The sequence below is a fragment of the Mytilus edulis genome, chromosome 2 (genome assembly GCF_963676685.1).
Source record: "Mytilus edulis chromosome 2, xbMytEdul2.2, whole genome shotgun sequence".
Taxonomy (NCBI): Eukaryota; Metazoa; Mollusca; class Bivalvia; order Mytilida; family Mytilidae; genus Mytilus; species Mytilus edulis.
The window spans coordinates 56,746,670-56,766,988 of NC_092345.1; the positions used below are offsets into that span (position 1 = coordinate 56,746,670).

A 20,319-nucleotide genomic window follows, 5' to 3' on the forward strand; every position below is an offset into this window, starting at 1 on the left:
GAAAAATGCTTATTTGGGCCCGTTTTTGGCCCCTAATTCCTAAACAGTTGGGACCAAAACTCCCAAAATCAATCCGAACCTTCCTTTTGTGATCATAAACCTTGTGTTTAAATTTCATAGATTTCTATTTACTTAAACTAAAGTTATAGTGTGAAAACCAATGTTTTAGTTTATAGTGTGAAAACCAATGTGTCTTCAGACGACGACGACAACGACGATGCCAACGTCATACCAATATACGACAAAAAAAATTTTGCGGTCGTATTAAAATCAAATAAAAAAAAAAAACATTCATATTACAGTAAATTAAAGTTCTGAATATTTGCATGTTTAAAGAAAAGCGGTATTTGACTTAATAAAGAAGTTAAGCTTTTGTGTTTTAAAGGGCAGCATGTGCAATTTGGAAAACAATTGTGATTAAATGTAATTGCAGGAAATACTGCATACTTATTATGTCATATAAATTATGCCTTATTATTAATGTGATACTAGTCCAATCACAATTTCACACCCTAAAATGTTTCTGGAATGACAGCAATCCATATAAAGAAACATATGAAAAACATGATATGGACTGATGCAGTGATAGATTGATCTACGAATATGAATTAGAATTAAATATAGGATATATCATATGTCATGTATATGTAAAGATGTGTGAATTAAAACTATTTTTTATATACATCCCATACCATTTCTTGGAATCTAATTATGCTAACTAATATTCATGGGATAGAATTAGTTTTCTATTTAAACTAATAATACATTATATATTAATGCTCAATATTTAAACTGAAATTTAAATAAATTAAAACTATTGCACATGAGTTGAATGAGACATATTTTCAAAAAATATTTCAACAAAATATATGTGATTTCCTATATACAATTAACAACGATCATCTTAAATTAATGAATAATGTAATGGCGACCAAGTCTCATTAGTTTAATGTAATATCAACATTTTACAAAATTGAAGTCGTATACTTGATTAAAACATAACTGATTTATCAAAAAGAAAGAAGACTGTTCATTGATGGACCTTTCAATGTGTGAAATAATTAAAAAGGAAGATATAATCAGTTTATAATTATTCATCTTAGAATTGCATTCATCATTTCAAATAATCAAACATAGAAAAGTTACAAAATAGGAAATGCAATGTTTGGTAATATTTTTAAATAACTGTTGAGCAGCCTCATATGACATATATATGGGAAAGGCTAACAATGCTATTCCAAATTGTCTCTATTCAAATAAGGGTGAAATATGATATAACAACATTTTATAATTTTTGACTATCATAAATATAATGACATCAGTTGTCAAATGCAAACTTTATAAAATGCATTCACATGAATAATGCCTCTCTTTAACCAGTAGCATTTTCGTTTTCTTCCGAAGCAGTTTCACCACCAAATTTACTCAAATCATCTGATACTAAGTCATATTGCTCTTCATTAACAGATGATTCTGATCCATTGGAGTTCTCTTCCTCTGATGGTTGTAGAATTTCTGGTGAGCTGGTTGATGTATCTCTTTCTGGCTCTGATCCATTGGTATTGTCTTCTGTTGATGGGTCAATGGCAGAGTGAGCTGGTTCTTTATTATTTCCTGTTGTAACTTGTAAATCGTCATGAGAACTAGAATCGTCTAGTTCTACAGACTTTTCTGAAGATGTCGAGTCCTTTTCACTTCCTGGTTCAGTGGTATTTTGATTTTCTTCTTGTTTGATAATATCTGTTTTGGCATATGATTGCTCACCAGTTATACTTTCCTCTACAATGCTGGAAGTGTCAGCTGAAGAAAGGGATTGTTGGTCATTTTCTGGAAAATTGATTACAATTGCTCCCTCTGCATCAGATGCTTTGTTGTTTTCATCATTTCTTGTAAAGTTGCTATTTGATGTTTCCTCACTACTTTTCTCTGATGAGAATGATCCTGCCATGACTAACATACTTTCTGTCTCAGCCTTCATTTCCTGTTTAAGTCCTCTTGCACCAGGAATGACAAGCTTTGCAGCAGATTCGGGAATATTTGAAGTACAAACATCTCTTGAACGGTAGTCTAGCCTGGAATAGAAAAATCATATTAAATACAGGGTAAGTTGTCTTTTTTGCAACTTGTGAGATATAAAAAATAAAAAATATGTTTGATTGAATTCTACATAATTAACTGTTTATCTTTGATAAGAACACATTCTGTATTTTACACACATTATTTGCTTAATTCATCTCTATAATTTAGTAAGGATCTCATATCAGACTTGTTTGTACCACATATTTCAATTTGGTTAGTCAAATAAGAAAGTCAACCATTTACCCCTCCAAATTGGCAACGAAGGGAAATAACTCTTAACTCAAATTACCTCCTATCAAAACCTATCTAATATCTGTAAATTGTAATATATCAGTATTCATAATATTGAATTTTGTCTTACATACAACTTCTTGAATTTAATTCAAAACTACGATCAAAGTGGTTGTAAGCACTGAAGGGTAAAGTTTGCTTTAATTTATCAGTGGGAAGTAAAATTAATTCTAATATGACATCCTTATTACAGTTTGTAAACAAAGCCATGTTCTAATTAGCACAAAATATGTTTGACACATGCACACAAACTTAGTGCTTACATTCTCGTTATTTTCATTTTTATCCCCATGAAGTATGTACTTTAGCTACTTATATAAACCTTTATTATATATTTTTATTAAATAACATATATATTTACCCTGATATTAGTTTTTAGACTTATTAAATATAAAAATCCAATTTACATACTCCATGGGGAGGAAACGAGAATAGCCGAACATTTCTAAGGTATTTTGGTACGCTTTGACCTATACAAATACTGTGTTTGTCCTATTAGAATCGAAATAATTACTTCATGTCATACTCTATGCTCATTTTAACATGGGTAGGCATTATATTTGATCATATTTTACACCTCGCAAACGCTCAGTGTAAAATATCGACAAATACTCGCTAAGGCTCAGTGTAAAATATCGACAAATATAATGCCTACCCATGTTAAAATGAGCATAGAGCATGACATGAATGAATTATTTCTTAAATATTGCATGTATAAAGTATTGGTTTTAGGTTTCAACTACAATTCTGGACAATGGGAGATGACTCCAATATTTAAAGACGACTTTAACAATGACATCATTTATATTTTATACTTTTAGTTCCTGCAACTTGCAAAAAATATATAATTTTCTTGACAGGTGTAACATCATTTTGTGACTTGAATATCTGAGCATATATTACATTGATAAATTCTGGAAATGTTCATGGATAAGATGTAGAATGTTATGATCAATGCACTATAATTTGTGTATCAAAAAGGTAGTGATAAACCTTGGAAGATTTAGATATCAAGTCAGTAACATAGGGTTTCGATTGCATTTTATGCAATCTTTACCCAAAAACTGTCAAAATAAAATTACTTTGAGGTCTGGTCACTCATATTTAGAAACAAAAGTCTAATCTTAAAATATAATTAGCTTCAAGATATCTTACCAAAAGATGAACTATTTTTGGGTTAGGCCTTGATTCAAATCTAATTTGTCCAAAAACTTTGTGTTAAAAGACTTCTTAGGTCATATAATGGATTATGTCATTTTCCATATTTGAATTCTTTGAATAGTTATTTCATTATTAAACTCTAGATCAAATGTTATTAAATCAAAATATGAAATTTAAAAATAGACTGCAGTCTTCTTACATTTTTTATAAATTCAAATACATTAGCTTTACATAAAAAATTCTTTAAACAACTTACTTATGCGAATCTTCTTTTGGTGATGAACTTTCAGGGTTAACTATTTCTAAGTCTATAAACCCAGACTTTAACTTTGTGACGAGAGCTTCATACTTAGTACTTACTCCTTCACACTTGGTAGTTACAGTGGTCCTAAAAACAAAAACAAGGTTAAATTGTTACTCATGAAATAAAATTTAGGTAAAATCAAAATATACCTGAATGAAATATAATGGTTTATGTAACTTTTTAGCTCACCTGGCCCGAAGGGCCAAGTGAGCTTTTCTCATCACTTTGCGTCCGGCGTCGTCGTTAACCTTTACAAAAATCTTCTCCTCTGAAACTACTGGGCCAAATTAAACCAAATTTGGCCACAATCATCATTGGGGTATCTAGTTTAAAAAATGTGTCCGGTGACCCGACCAACCAAGATGACCACCATGGCTAAAAATAGAACATAGGAGTAAAATGTAGACTTTGGCTTATATTTCTAAAACCAAAGCATTTAGAGCAAATCTGACTTACTTAATCCTCTTCGTGCGCATTTGCACATGAGGCCACCACCAGAGCAAATCTGACATGGGGTAAAATTGTTTATCAGGTCAAGATCTATCTGTTCTGAAATTTTCAGATGAATCGGACAATTTTGCTGCCTCTAAATTGGTAATTTTAAGGAAATTTTTCCGTTTTTGGTTATTATCTTGAATATTATTATAAATAGAGGTAAACTGTGAACAGCAATAATGTTCAGCAAAGTAAGATCTACAAATAAGTCAACATGATCAAAATGGTCTATTGACCCCTTAAGGAGTTATTGCCCTTTATAGTCATTTTTTAACAATTTTAACAATTTTTCGTAAATTTTTGTAATCTTTTACAAAATCTTCTCCTCTGAAACTACTAAGGCAAATTTAACCAAACTTGTCCACAATCATCATTAGGGTATGTAGTTTTAAAAATGTGTCCGTTGACCCGGCCAGCCAACCAAGATAGCCGCCATGGCTAAAAATAGAACATAGGGGTAAAATATAGATTTTGGCTTATAACTCTGAAATCAAAGAATTTACAGCAAATCTGACATGGGGTTAAAATTGTTTATCAAGTCAAGATCTATCTGCCCTGAAAATTTCAGATGAATCTGACAACCCTTTGTTGGGTTGCTACCCCTTAATTGGTAATTTTAAGAAAATTTTGCCGTTTTTGGTTATTATCTTGAATATTATTATAGATAGAGATAAAATGTAAACAGCAATAATGTTCATCAAAGTAAGATCTACAAATAAGCCAAAATGGTCAGTTGGCCCCTTCAGGAGTTATTGCCCTTTATAGTCAATTTTACCAATTTTTCTTAAATTTTTGTAATCTTTTACAAAAATCTTCTCCTTTGAAACTACTAAGACAAAATGAAACCAAACTTGTACACAATCATCATAACAGTATCTAGTTTAAAAAATGTGTCCGATGACCCTGCCTGCGAACCAAGATGGCAGACATGGCTTAAAATAGTACATAGGGTAAAATGCATTTTTTTGTTTATATCTCTGAAACTGAAGCAAATCTGACTCACTGGTGGCAAAAATGTTCATCAGATTTAGATATATCTGCCCTGAAATTTTCAGACAAATCCAACAACCAGTTGTTGGGTTGCTGCCCCGGAGTTAGTAATTTTATGGAAATTTTGCAGTTTTTTGCTACTATCTTAGATATTATTATAGTATCTAATGATATCTTATACTATAAATTATGATTTTAACCTTATTTTACATGACTTCCAAAGCATCAGTAAATACAGGTGAGCGACACAGGCGCTTTAGAGCCTCTAGTTATACATTGTGACTTAGATGGAGAGTTGTCTAATTGGCACTCATATCGCATCTTCTTATTCATATTATATAGCAAGCCAAAAATTATTTCATCATACAGTTCCACATCTACATTCCAAAAGTAGTTATTCAATACATATAGATTTTTCACCACTAAAAAATGTAGACCATTTATACTTTTGCTTTATTTGATAGCAGATCTTTATTCACATTTTTTCTAGACTTGAGACAATTTAGAATTTTTCAAATTTCTTAGAACCAATCTACTATTAAAGGTTGTGTCTAGGTTATTCAACTTGGGGATTTAGGTTGGTGTGTCATTAAAATATACACCTACATATCCCTTTATTCATACCGTAAGAATGATCATTACCAATTATAAAGGGTTCAATTAGACAAGTGGATTAAGTAGAGAAGATGGTTTTTTAAAGACTTTTTTGTAAAGACCTTGAGTCGATTTTACAAAAAAAATTACAACTAAGGTTGATCAAAGTATGCTGAACTATTCATGACCTAGATCAATCTAAGTCGTAAGGTTTTTTTTGTGAAAACCACTCCAGGTTAACATCTGTAGATTCATTTTCATTCTCTGTACTATCTATTTTTTGTGGATTTTGTGAGTATATTATTCAACAAAGTGCAAATTTCTTTTAAACAGAAGTTGCTAAAACCAAGAAACCAAATATGCATTAAAATATATGTTTTCCGGGTACAAGAAAATTGGTACTCAAAGAAAATCGAATGTCCACATAAAGTAAAGTTTTTCCTTCACTTACAACTGATGCTGAAGCTCTATAACTACATTTTCCATCTGTAATCGATCCTTCTTAGAATCACTGTCAAATTTCTTGAACACATTACACAAATTTGTATGTTTTCTTTGTAAATCTTGAAGTTGATGCTCCCTCTTTCGTAGTATCTCTTCTAGATATCCCTGAAAGAATAAACTTAATATGAACTAAATAAATGATGCATCCCTGATCAACGAGACATTAGTTGATACAAATGAAATCACAGTTGACAATTAGATCATAAATCTTATAATCATTGACAAAATTAAAAATAATATGGAACTCATTAAAAGAAAATGTATAAGATAAAAAAGACTAAGAAAGAAAAATCAATAGCTTACATGGATAAACATTCAGGCACTTTGAGTACTGAATTGTGGCATAGTAAAACTAATAACATATAATCTAGTCTGTACCTTTTGTTCTTTTATAGTTTTATGAGTTCTTTCCAGTTCTTTGAATTTGACCTCCCATGAATCACCAGATGACCCAACAACAGAAGAAGAAGTTCTGCCTGCATTGGTGCTTAATTCTTCCAACTCTTCAAAATCTTTGTTTACACTCTCTTCACTAAAATGATAAATTAATGAACCAAAATGATTAGAGCCCAATCAGCCTCATTTTTTGTAAGTTCTGGAAATATTTTTTAATGTTAGACCATGTCCTTTAACAGGGGCGTAGCTGCCGTTAGGCACTTTAGGCACGTGCCTACACATAAATTTTTCACAAATATTTTTTTTTATTGTAAAAAATAATAAACAACGTTATCTGTAGATAAACGCCAGCGAAGTTGTCAAAACTCTTTAATTATCAAATGTCATGTGTACACTAGTCTCTCGTCCTTAGTGAATGGAATGTTTTTATATGATTTTACCTTATATAGAAACTATAAGCTAGAAATTTGGTTCAGATCATTTCACTTCTATCAACAAAAACTTGAATGAACCTTAATTTAACCATATGATTTTTTTAATTAGTTGTTGTTAGATTTCAACTAGCTTTCCACTTTGTCTTCACCCGACCTACAATAAAACCCTTGCCAATGTTGGTCGTCTGTTTGGTTGTGCAGGATGTATAAATACGCAGTCACGTCTGGTCAGAATGGGGACATTAAATCCGATGCCTAGTTGTAGAGAGAATGCCACTCTTTGAGGAGTTCGTAGTTGATCTACTTAAAGGCAAAATTTCTGCTACTATCCAATAATCCATCTTTTTCCAGTGCATGGCATTTTCAAATTTCCAGACCTTCGTCCTGTACGACACCTATTACAGGACCTAGCTCCTGTTGTATTTAAATTACAGTAAAATTGTGTTTTTGTCCTGAACTTGCATAAATATTTGACACTGGATGTTTAAAAATCAATCAATCAACTAGCTTCCAGTAATTTTGAGTACTCTCATATATGCGTGTAATGACCACAATTATTCAAATTTCTAAGTAGGTAGGGATACAGTAGAGGATATAAAGACATGTGAATTACTTGAATTTTGTTACGATAGTATGAACAGAACAGAACTTTTGCATTAGGCATGGACTATGTGTGTATGTGTTTGTGGCTTGGATGAAGGTTTAAGAATCGAAAGATTGATGGTTGATGTCTAGCCAAAAGGATAGTTTTATTGTATGGTGATATCAGTGTTTATGTGCCTAATTTTTTTTAATGAAGGATTGTCAATATGTACTATTAAGTTAAACATGTATATCAGTCAGAACAGATTAGATATAAAAATACCAAACAGGGTGTACTGCTCAATTAAAGGTATACGATGATCTACGCTGGGCAATGCATATTGTAAATATTTTTTTTTTTTTTTATATATTTCTGATTGTACTGTGTTATTTAATTCACCAGTCAGATGTTATGGTAAATTATTCATAATTCTTCGAACTTTTCATCATGTATTTTATAATTATCATGATTAAATAACCAGTAAATTTAATATTTTTGTACATAAAATTTGGCTGCTAAAACGCTAAAAACCGTTTTCCGTTTTCCTGAACCCCCTACCAGGGAGCTCTGGACCTGCTGGGGGCCCAGACCCTCTGCCGATTGGTGCCTACAGTTGACTGAATACCTAGCTACGTCCCTGTTTAAAATCATCAAAATGGTTCAAATTTTGAGTTGCCTTTCACAAAATATAGAGTTATCTTATGCTTGCCCAAATATTGATTTTTGTAAACTATGACATGTTCAGTACAAAATTGTAGCCTTGCTTTTGTGGGAGGCTTAAAATGTCATTCAGAACAATGCAGATTTGTGTTAAAATTTGTTGCCTTTATCAGATTCTAAACAGCTTTTAAATTGTTGTAAATTTACAAAATTTACAAAATAAAACAACATTTCAAACAAATTCAATCAGGCAATTGGTTCTCTCTTATAAATTGTTTAAGATGTTGCCATGCCAGAGCCTTTTGATCATTACTATATGGTATGGATTTTTCTCATTGTTGAAGGTCATATGGTGACATATAGTTGTTTAAATCTTTATCCTTTGGTCTGTTTAAATTCTCATCCTTTGGATCCTGGTAGACAGTTGTTTCATTGGCAATCATATCACACATCCTGTTTTTATATTATGTAATTTAAAATGATAATTATATTACTATGTAAATTTGTTACCATAACTCCCTTAAAGAACCATACTGTAGACATCCTCTGTATAAACAAATTATTTGTTGAGTGTTTAAGGTGGTACCTAACACTACAGGGAGATAACTCTGTAAAATCAGCAGAACGTTTTAATGATGATGTGTTCTTAAGGGAATATTAAGCTTCTCAATGATCAAAATGAGTGTTTGTCAAACTGCTATATAACCAGTGTAATTTTTCTGATTAAACGGTTGGTTCAATTTTTTTTTTTTTTTTTTTTTATATTTTTGTCAAAGGGTCAAAGTAAATACTTTGTCAAAATTTTAAGAAAATTAAACGAGCCAAATTAATTTTAGTTCAGGTGTTAGGTATCACCTTAAGCAATGGTTAATTATTGTACAAGCATTACATACCTCTGTTGAAAAATGAGGTATGGTGTATAGTCAATAAACAGAGGGCTTTTCAATTCTTCATGCTGACCCTTTAAGCAAAAACTGAAAACAAAAATAACAAAATAATGATTGATACTACTAATCATCAACAGAGGAAATAATAATAAATTGATACATGATGACTTAGCAAATAATTTAAGTACATTTTAGTATTTCACTTTGATACTTGAAAATAAAAGGTTCAAAACTTATGCAGATTAAAATAAAAACATGCTAAATTCATTCCGTTTTATCTTGACATTGAGTAAAGTTGACAAAATAAACAATCTTGTGGAGAGTTGTCTCATTGGCAATCATAAAAAATCTTTCTGTTAACTATTTTCCAGCTTTTGAGTTCAAAATTTAGCATTTGCATATCTATTAAAATGGTTTATGATTTTATGTAACTTTAAAATACTTTTCTCAGCAATCTCAGAGAAGATTCTAAGGAACTTAGAATGACAGACTAAGAGGATATATAAAAATCTGGACATCACATCATGTTAAGTCTGAGAGACAAGTAATATTGATAAAATATAATATTACCTAAAATCAATAGAATTGAGTCCCAGCAAAACTCCACATAAAACATTGATATCTTCTGACAAAATTACTGATCCATCTTGATAAAATCTCCTAAAAAGGAAACATTAATAAGTCTGTGATTCAATGGTCTTTTTCTTCATGATATACATATTTTTCTATATAATTTCAATTATCCCTAACATTTTTGTCATGAAAAATATCAAACATGCATTTTGGTGAAAAGAATGCATATATATTCTAAATTTTATTCTACAAAATTTTTGTTTTCAGGAGCAAGAAAAATGTAATATTCTGACAATTGTAGGGCAAGCAACAACATTTTCAAAATGAAATTGATGATTTTATTCAATTCAAATGGGAGATAATTCAGAAAATCTTCAAGGAATGATGATAATTTTTTGTTTTCGGTTGCCTTAACTTTAAAGAGAGCAAATCCTAATAACAACGAATCAATTTGGAGAGGTTTTATCAACAAAAACAACTAGTGACAAGATTCCCCATCTGTGTCCAGCAGATAACATGTGGCAGGGATTAATCAGGTTTTTTTATAGTTATGAGGTCAGGCGCATTGCATTTGTGCAAATTTTTAAAAATCCAATCTTTCATTTGCGCTTCAAGTTTATATTTCATTTGTGCAACAAGTTTATATTTCATTTGTGCAACAAGGTTATATTTCATTGGCACAAAAAGTTAAAACTTCATTTGCGCCATTTTACAGGTAATACAGGTTATATATAACGGAAAAAGTTAAATATCCATTGCTCTATTGTGAATAAGATTTGTTTCAACAGCATTTCTCTTGAATAATCTAAAGAGTTCACACTCATTTCTACAAAATTGAGGTTTAGAATTATATAGCGTTCTCATGATTGAGTTGTCAAGATGGACATTGTCAATTCAGAAATGGAGACAAATTGTTAGGTGTACCAAAATAATTGCAAGCCAGATTAACAACTGATATGGAGGGACTTATAACTTTTCTACAGTGTATGGTGCTTAGAATTGTCTGCATTTTTACTCCTGTCTTTAGTGTTTCCTTTTTTTATGATCACCTTTATTTGTCAGAACTGTGTTTTATCAAAGTTTTAAGGGGGCTCGCGGGTCTAAATGATTTTTTTTTATTTAATATAGGATTTGTCTATATTTTTCTATAAATGAACTTTATCTGATTCTTAATAGAAAAATGAAATAAAAAAATGGGGTCACCGTTCATTTACGCTCACAATCTGCCTTCGAAAGAAGCATACATTTTTGTTCATGTCCTTTTTTTCTGTTGAACTAATAGGAGAAATAGCGGTAATATCGAAATAAAAAAAGAACTAAATTACAGAAATCGCTAAAATTTTACAATTATTTAGTTTATGTACAGCTTATTCGAAAATTACAATAAAAAATATAGGTCACCGATGAGTTAAATAAGATATTTCAATTTTAATGCCAAAAAATGGCATTTTGGAACCAAAGGGAGATAATTTGGAGCTTTTTCAATGATATCTACATTTTAAAAGTCCGCTGGGGCCAACACGAATTGATTTTTTGGAATGATTTTTGTACCATATGATAAAGTAACAACTACTTAAGGTAATAAATAAAATTTGTAATGAAAAATTAATGCTTAATTTTTTTCTGAAAATCTTATACCCGCGAGCTTCCTTAACAGCAGTTCTATGCTTTAATAATGACTGATTTAAGAGTAAATATGTTTTCTTATACAATCAAAAACTGTCTTTTTAAAAAAAAAATCATATTAATGTTACAACAAAAATGCGACGTCAAAAGGGTTTTTTATAGCGGTAAGTGTTTGCTAATATTTTTTGTTTGTTTTGCGGAGAGAGATTTCTATTTAAAGGAAAAAATTTGGACTACTGACCACAATGTCTGCAAATCTTAGTGGTATCAATGACAAATAATACATCAATTAATTTACCTTACAATTTTTGTCTGTTGAATTGCATTAGACAGATATTCTGACAGTCTCTTCTCCATAAGTACACATCTTATCCAGGCTCTTCCCTGGAAAATAAAAATTAAAACACATACCAATTAATTTAAAAACAAAGAAAGATAATACAGCTTATTTACATCATCAGGTATAAATAATGAAATATATATTATGGAGCAGCTACATAAGAATTTATTTTTTGTAAAAATTCCCCAAAATATTAACCATTCACTAGTATACTTGGAATTACAGCCTTTAATCTATAAATTTGGTATTTTTTCAAGCTATCATTATTATGGAGCATCTACAGAAGAATTTAGTTTTTGTAGAAGTTTCAAAAAAATATTAACCATAATCCATTCACTTGTATACTTGGAATTGCAGCATCACTATAATAAAATTTCGTATTTTTTCTTGATGTAATTTATTTCCAACTTAAAACAGTTGATCAATTGAAAATCTAACCTTTCCTATTGGAGACTTGACATTCTCAAGTGTAGCAATACTGGTGATACAGTTGTTTGGAAGATAGCGACATGCTGACTGTATAAAATCCCAAAATGGTCGAACTTCTTCTATACCATACCATGTTCTTTGTGCTGGAAGTTAGAATAACCAATGAATAATCATACACAATGTATATTTATGGACTTTATGCACAAATGTCAATAAACAATCACATTTTAAGTGTTATTTTAGGCATTGACAAATACATCAGATTTAAATTAACATTTTTATTCTAAATGTTATCTAACTTTTATTTTTAACTTTGGTTTCTAGTAATCTAAAATATACATAATATTGTTAAATGTGGTGGATTTTTCAATTATATCACCCAAACAAGGGTTAAAAACTGAGAAAGAATTTATATTCAGGAGAAAACTGTATTGTATTTAAAGCTCTGATGTCATCAACTGGTGATTTGATGGTTGAAAATTTAGTTTACTTGCGACGCAATGATTTTTTCATCATCTGTCTGTAACTATACCACATTCTGTAAAGTCAGAACTTTTTGAGATGTTTTTGACTACCAAAACTATAGTTTTCCATTAATTAAAACTTAATTTATATTTCTGACTGCATTATGTTTTACATGTACTTACTGAAAACATATGTCTATCTTTTATTTATTCATTGTCCAAAAATCACAAAAAAAATTGTTAGTTCCAAATTTTTAATACCAATAGATTAATAGCCCCTTGCCATTTTTGCAAATGACCCTAAGAAGTATTGAAACTGGAATGTATAAATGATTATATGCTGAAGTATATTTGTAACCTGTTTAAGAAGATGACAATCAAATGAGACCACTTATCTGACTCTGACACATAACACACTACTCAAATTAAAGCACATATATTTATACAACCTTTCTGTCTGTATGTCAAGATCTGTTCTATAGCCGCACAAAAATTAATGAGTTCTTCACAATCATCATCTATATTGGTAATCGATGCCTTGTCGATCAGTGTTTTAACTGTCAATCTATAAAAACATGACGATAAAATGTACACTTTCTTTTAGACAATAATAACACAGACTGATTTTGTAGAATCACGTTTATTTTTTTCCAAAAATGATGGTTACAATAATTATTTGAGACCTCTGACGATGTAATACACCAAAAATTACCATTAACGTCATTTGGCAAGAATTTTTACCGTTATTCGTTATGAAAGTACCCCATTACAACCCTGTATAATCTAGAAGCTCCTTCTGCAAGCTTATCTTCCTCACTAGCAAACAACAAAATATGCAACTGTTAACTAGTACCATTATGCAGTCTTCATGCTTAACCACAGGCCCAGCAGCTCAGGCAGTAATGACAACATATTAGACTTGTCTGCTACTTATGCCATAATTAAATGATTTATTTGATAGAAGTGATTTCCTACTACAAAAGAAGTGATTTCCTAATACAAATGTATAAGGATTAACAAAACTGACCTAAATATAGTCCTTGTTGACTGTGGTAATACGTCCCTAAATTTCGAAATGAAATGCTCTTAAAAGTAAACCAAATTACAACCATAAAACTATTTCAGTGCAATCTGGTACAAATAGGAAAAGAAGATAACAAAAAAGCTACTCCAATGCTGTTTAACTGTGGAATATAAACTTCTGAACATTAGACTGTTATACAACAGATATACAGATTCTATTATCCTTACAATTTAAAGCTGTTGTCTATACGACTTATGAGTTTTGAATGTGCTGTTGGTATCAGCTGCTCTTTTTTTTGGCAGCCTATAGACTTATGTGCTTTGAATGCCCTTGCTATCCTCCACCTTAATTTGTGTTGTCCATACCACTTACATACTTATGAGTTATAATATTCAAATGGTATCCTTTTGATTGACACCTTAGTATCCTTTGTGTCTTTTTTGTGTTGTCTATACCACTTATGAGTTTTAATGTTCGAATGGCATCTTTTTGAATGTCCTCTTGGTATCCTTTGCGTCTTTTTTGTGTTGTCTGTACCACTTATGATTGTTAATGTCCCGTCATGGTATCTTCTTGAATGTCCTCTTCGTAGTTGGTACCCTGGCCTCTTTTTCGTGTTGTCTATACATTCATATGTGTTCTGAATGTCGCCTTTGCATCTTCTGACTCTTTTTGTAATTATTTCAGTACTTCTTGCTATTTTCATAATCAAAGTGCTTATGAGCACTGAATAATTAAAACTGCATTCATTTTGCAATGGGAGCTAAAAAAAAATAGCATTGGATTGAATTCGTAAGCATTTGGAGTAGATTCTATGAATTGGGTTATGGACAAAAGGCAAAAAGTGATAGACATTTTGCCATGCACTAGTTTGTTTTGAACATAGATCTCAGACTCATATGTACAAATATATGAGATCCTGGGGTGACAAGAAATTTGAAATAAAAAAAAAGAAGTATCTTTAATGCACAACAATAAAAAATCTAAAACATCAAGCTGTTCTGTGGAAGTGAAGTTAACTTAATTATAAACCGGACTGCCAGTTTCCAGTGGAGGGTCACAGGTTATCCATAGATGCCAACCTCCTTTTGACACAATCAGTAACAAACTATCAAATTTTCTGTATTTTTGAAAAGTTTTCAGTAATCATTCATAAACGTGCATTTACCAATAAAAATTACTGACGAGTGGTTGTAAAGTGATGTACACTAAAATTTGTCATTTAACATGTTGTCTGTAGTATGTATTCCATTCATTAATTGTTCAGATGTTCTCGACTCAAACATTTTTGTTTTGTCAAGGAGAAGTAGAGAAAGGGGGAAAGCTACTTAATAAAATGCAAGTTTGCCTCTTCGGAAGTCAGTTAGTTACCCAACAATAGGTTGATAACTCCCGAGAAACCGGAAGCATTACATTGGCGTTTCCTAATACTGGACCAGGACGGAAAAGTAATGATAAAAATCCGCGTTTTACAAAATTGAACGTCGATGATTGGGAATCCGTAACTATTTGACTTTGACCGTAATAGCGTAGTTTTATCGCAAAATCGGAAAAACTACGGAAAAAATCGTAATGGTTGGCATCTATGGGTTATCTCGAGATTCCACCGCATATGGGAACTAGCAGTCACATTAAGGTTAATGACAGGAGTGCCTAATGATCTTATTAAGGAAAGTTCAGTTGTTAATAAGGTTATGAAAATATTTGTATTGTATTGGGTTTTTTTTTTATATAAATATGGCATGGGTATATGATATATATTTGTGTCATTTTAAAGTGACATTGGTTGTATATTGAAAAAAAAAGTAAGTAAAATCAATTTCAATTAGAAAACCTGCAAATCTGAACTAAGTTTTTTCTCTGGATGTCAGTCTGCCGTTTTGAAAGCTGAGCATAAATTTCCTCATTCATTTTGAGCATCCACCATTGTTTTGTCATGTGACCATGCACCTGACATGTCTAAAAATAAACATTGTTTTTTTTTTCCCCTGTTCTTTTCATATTGATTATCACTCAATACATTTCTAATGCACATGTGCTGTATAACTTTTAACTGAAATGTAATACAAAACATTAAAGAGCTTTATAGTTCGATTTGGTCATTGTAAGTCGATAAACGATTGACCTAATTTGTGACCTACATTCTAGAAATGAGCTGAGTGCGCACGTCCAGACTTATATTTGGGACACTGGCCAGGCACTGCTGTAAATACAAGTGTTATTTCTTTGTAAACAGATTCAAATGGCTATACTTAAACTTAAAAGAATGAAAAAGAAAAAGCAGCTACACATGTTTTAAGGTAAGACATTATATTTAAGTGTTTTAGTGAATGTGGATAAAGTTTTGTCCGAATGTCAGATGTTGTTTGTTCGTAAATTATCGCCTGGTGCTTGTAGATATCAACCACACTTTTCTATGTTATATGGCTTTAAAATGAAATTCTGAATGGACAGGATTAAAGTTTAATGAATATTAAAATGTAAAATTTCAATTTTGAATGATTTCTCACTTTATAAAGCGAATATTTAAGATTTTTATTCAGAACGGAAGTTGAAAATGAAACTTCCGGTTCATGCGAACGTATTTGAGCAGACGAAATTACACAAAATATTTCGTGCTGCACGTTTTTGTACACACATGACAAGAAATCATGAAGATACTATTGTATAGCTATTATTCTGTGCAAGATGATAAAAAGGAGAAAAAGAGAAAATCAACTTTCGAACTCGTACAAACAGCTTATCAATATCAGTAAGACAGTATGTGGCTATGGTAAACATGATAAAACAAGAAGCAAGCAAACCCCTGGAAGAAATGGCAGTAAATAATCTATATGTTTATTACATTAACAGAAAGAAATTATTCCCAAAGTTTAAATATGTTTGCCATGTTTGATATAACGGAGAAGATGTTACACATACCGATTACTATTAGTATTAGTAATTCATTCGGCTTCGATTGGAACATGTGCAAGGGACATCAATTGTACAATATTGAACATTCTGAAAACTTCTTTCACCAGTGTTCACCCAAATTGGTATCCTTAATCTAAAGGTATTTTCAATTTAACAAATTTTTGAAGAAAAATATATCAATTGCTTTAACTTTTGGAAATGTTCATGGTTCAGAGTACATGTACCTGTGAGTATTATATTTACATGAACAATCAGTTCACGATGGCATGCTGTAGCCGTGATTTCGGTTTCCTCCTCAGCAGATTTGTTGCAATTGTGTGTCAACAGCAGCATAGTAAAAATCATTGGTTCTGTAACACTCTACCACTGACTTGTTGCTTGGCTTATCTAGTTTGTTCAGGAGGAGTTGTGAAAAAAAATGGTAACCCCTACATAGGCTACATAGATATAGGAAGATGTGGTGTGAGTGCCAATGAGACAACTCTACATCTAAATAACAATTTGTATAAGTAAACCATTATAGGTCAATGTATGGCCTTCAACACGGAGCCTTGGCTCACACCCGGGCAAACAACAAGCTATAAAGGGCCCCAACATTACTACATGTACAGTGTTCCCACCTGCCCTAAATAGAAGGGCGCCCCGCCCTTGGTGCCCTTACCCCCGCCCTTCTGCCCTCCAAAGCCAAAGAATGCCCCCCTCTGCCTTTTCAAAAGATACATTTTACAAATTTCATGCCTTCTGGCGTTTCCGGTAAAATTGTTACCTGAGTGATTGTGTAACACTAATTAACTGACAATAGGATTAAGTTAAATACCTAATGCCTTTGGCAGTTTTATCACCTCTGCTAATGATTGTTCACTGCTAATTAGTGGATTTAAGATAATTGAACAAATACTAGATATTTAATACAGAATGAAAATGCTGACATGTTAGCCATTTGTAATGTTTACGTATCATAGCATATGTACACATAAAAAAAAATATTTTTAAAGAAAATTTAAAACAATTTAAAAGGCAGACTAAGTTTTGAGTAAATTGGTAGATTGGTAAAAACGTTTTGTTTTTATAACCACGAGTATGAAATTAAAAGAAGAACCAAAGAAATTTGTATTTGAACATAACAAGATTGCACCACTTCCTGTTTTATTTCTTGTATTATAATCCTCCTTACATAGGAGCACTTAACAAATGCTTTTATTTTTTAACCATAATGGAGTTTATACCTTCTGTAATATATGCAATGTATTATTGCATCATTATAATATAATCATCTCTTGTATCACCTGTTATATTTATAAAACTCCCTACTTAGGAGCACTTTGGTGTGCACTTCTTAATACTTTTTTGTCACAATTTACAAGTTAGGTAACTTTCAATAACACAAATACTATATGTCTAAACAAGTAGTTTTAATGTAAATAATTTAATTACATAACAAATTCAATTTTGTTTAGCTCCATCTTTCAGAACTACTTGTTTATTTTTATAGACTTGTATAATTAAGTTATATAAATTATAAAATAAAAAAAAAGATTTTTCTAAGGATTTTTTTCCTGATCAAAATGCACAGTTTGCATAAATTTACATCAATTAAAATGATATGCTTTGTGTCATGGTATGATAATTTGATAATAAAAAAATCTTACTGGAACCAACACTTGGAACACATTAATTTCTGAATAAGGTTAAAATACAAGTAATGTTCTGCAGCTGAGCCTAGAAATATATAATACATATATTCAAGGTTATTAATACACTGCCAAACAGTGCCCTTACAATTTGGGTTATTGCGCTAAAGTGCCCTTTCAGACAAGTAGCACCCTTCTGCCCTGAGATTCAAGCTGGAACACTGATGTAGTGTAAAACCATTCAAACGGGAAAACCAATGGTCTAATCTATATAAAAAACAAGACATAAGAAACACGTATAAATAACATTTATAAACAAACGACAACTACTGTACTTCAGATTCCTGACTTAGGACAGGTGCAAACATTTGCAGCGGGATTAAACGTTTTAATGGTTCCACATTAAACCTTCTCCCTTTTCTGAAACAATAGCATTACATCACAACATAGAAAAACACACAATAAAATATTAATTGGAAGGCTTAACTCAATCAAAAAACTTAAATTAACATACTATAAACGAATAAATTTGATCTGCGATACCTGAATGCAAATGCATAGTTAATAAAATATTAGGAACAAACATTGTACATTATAGTTTAAAAGTTTTCAAAATTTTGATGGGTAGTTTTGTCTCGCCTGAGAAGATGAAGTGGTCGTAGTAGTCGATAAAAATAGTTAAGTTATCTGCTCTTTTTAGCTTATGCTTCTTGTTATAGATGATAAAGATCACTTATATTTTGTATGAAGTTTCAATGCTATCAGAAATTATTAGTTAGCCAACTATATTGAGGTCATGCCCTCATGCCATGGTCCAGTAACTTTGAATTATTAGACCATGTAGATCAATGACATTTTGTATGAAGTTGCATTACTATCAGTACATATCAGTTTGATGAACTACAAATGTACATTTTGTACTTTTGCTAGATCAAGGATACCCTCTATAAAGTTGCATTATAATGATCTGTCTGACAGCTATTATGAGGCCCTTTATAGTTGCATTGCTATCAGTACGTATCAGTAAGATGACTATTTTGAGTCGCTGCTCCCAAGGTCATGTTCCAGTGACTTTGAATTAATTAGCAATTTTCAATTTTGAAGTTTTCTGCTGAAATCTCTTTGATTGGAACAACCTTTCTATATAGTTGTGTTATATTACTATCAGTAAATATTAGATTTTAAACAATTTTGTCTCCTTACCCCTTTGGTCATAGTCCTGTGACTTTCAGCCAATTGCCAATTTTCAATACGAGTTTTCTGCTGAATTTAGTTTGATTGGAACTACTTACACTAGACAGCACTATTAATTATGCAGTTAAATAACTGTCTGTACATCTTTAAGTTTGTTTACCATTTTCAGGCCTTGTCCTCCAATTCATGGTCCAGCAACTTGGAATTAATTAACAATGTTGCAGTCCATCAGATTATCTTTTCTGAATTTTATACCAACAGGCGATTCTTCAACAGCTTATTTTATTTAACAAATATATTTGAATAAATGTTTAATGCAAAATAACAAATAATGACCAAAAACAAAAAGGTAAATTAAAACTTAAAGTGAAAAAGGGGCCAAAAACAATCGTTTTTCTAGTTTCCAGACAATAACTTGTGTTTAATTGTGTATGGATCTCTCTGAAATTGTACTACAAGGTTTCATACTACAAAGAAATGGCTGGGACTGAGTTTTGGGTTTATTGCTACCATTGGGGGTTTCAAAAAGTTGAAAGGGGGGGTTCCAATTAGGGATTCATTTTTGTTTTCAAAATTTTCAAATTTCGAATTTTTGAAAAGTTTCAAGAAGAAATCTTCAATTGCACAGTATTTTGCAATAGATTTGTTAGATCTATGACCACATTTATTTTGTGCCAGAAACCGATATTATGTCTAATATTTGATTAAATCCAAATTCAGACACGGTCAAGCTCGGATATTGTG

The 20,319-nt window shown here is 31.2% G+C and overlaps 2 protein-coding genes across 2 annotated transcripts in view; one reads left to right on the top strand and one right to left on the bottom strand.

Annotated features, from left to right (window-relative positions):
* Window positions 1–929: 929 nt before the first annotated feature.
* Window positions 930–15,887, bottom strand: LOC139512480 (RUN domain-containing protein 3B-like). The gene is made up of 10 exons (XM_071300111.1): window positions 15,669–15,887; window positions 13,260–13,375; window positions 12,356–12,489; window positions 11,876–11,961; window positions 9,949–10,038; window positions 9,385–9,465; window positions 6,797–6,950; window positions 6,366–6,523; window positions 3,788–3,919; window positions 930–2,072 (listed from the first exon to the last, which is right to left on the bottom strand). Exons 1-10 carry the CDS (start codon window positions 15,770–15,772, stop codon window positions 1,373–1,375), a joined length of 1,755 nt encoding a protein of 584 aa, XP_071156212.1. The 5' UTR covers window positions 15,773–15,887; the 3' UTR covers window positions 930–1,372.
* The window catches only part of LOC139512481 (speckle-type POZ protein-like), a 64,705-nt gene continuing 60,181 nt past the window's right edge, over window positions 15,796–20,319 (top strand). Inside the window, exon 1 of the mRNA XM_071300114.1 lies at window positions 15,796–16,134. The gene's annotated coding sequence lies outside the window, so the exon portion shown is untranslated. The remainder of the gene's footprint in view (window positions 16,135–20,319) is intronic.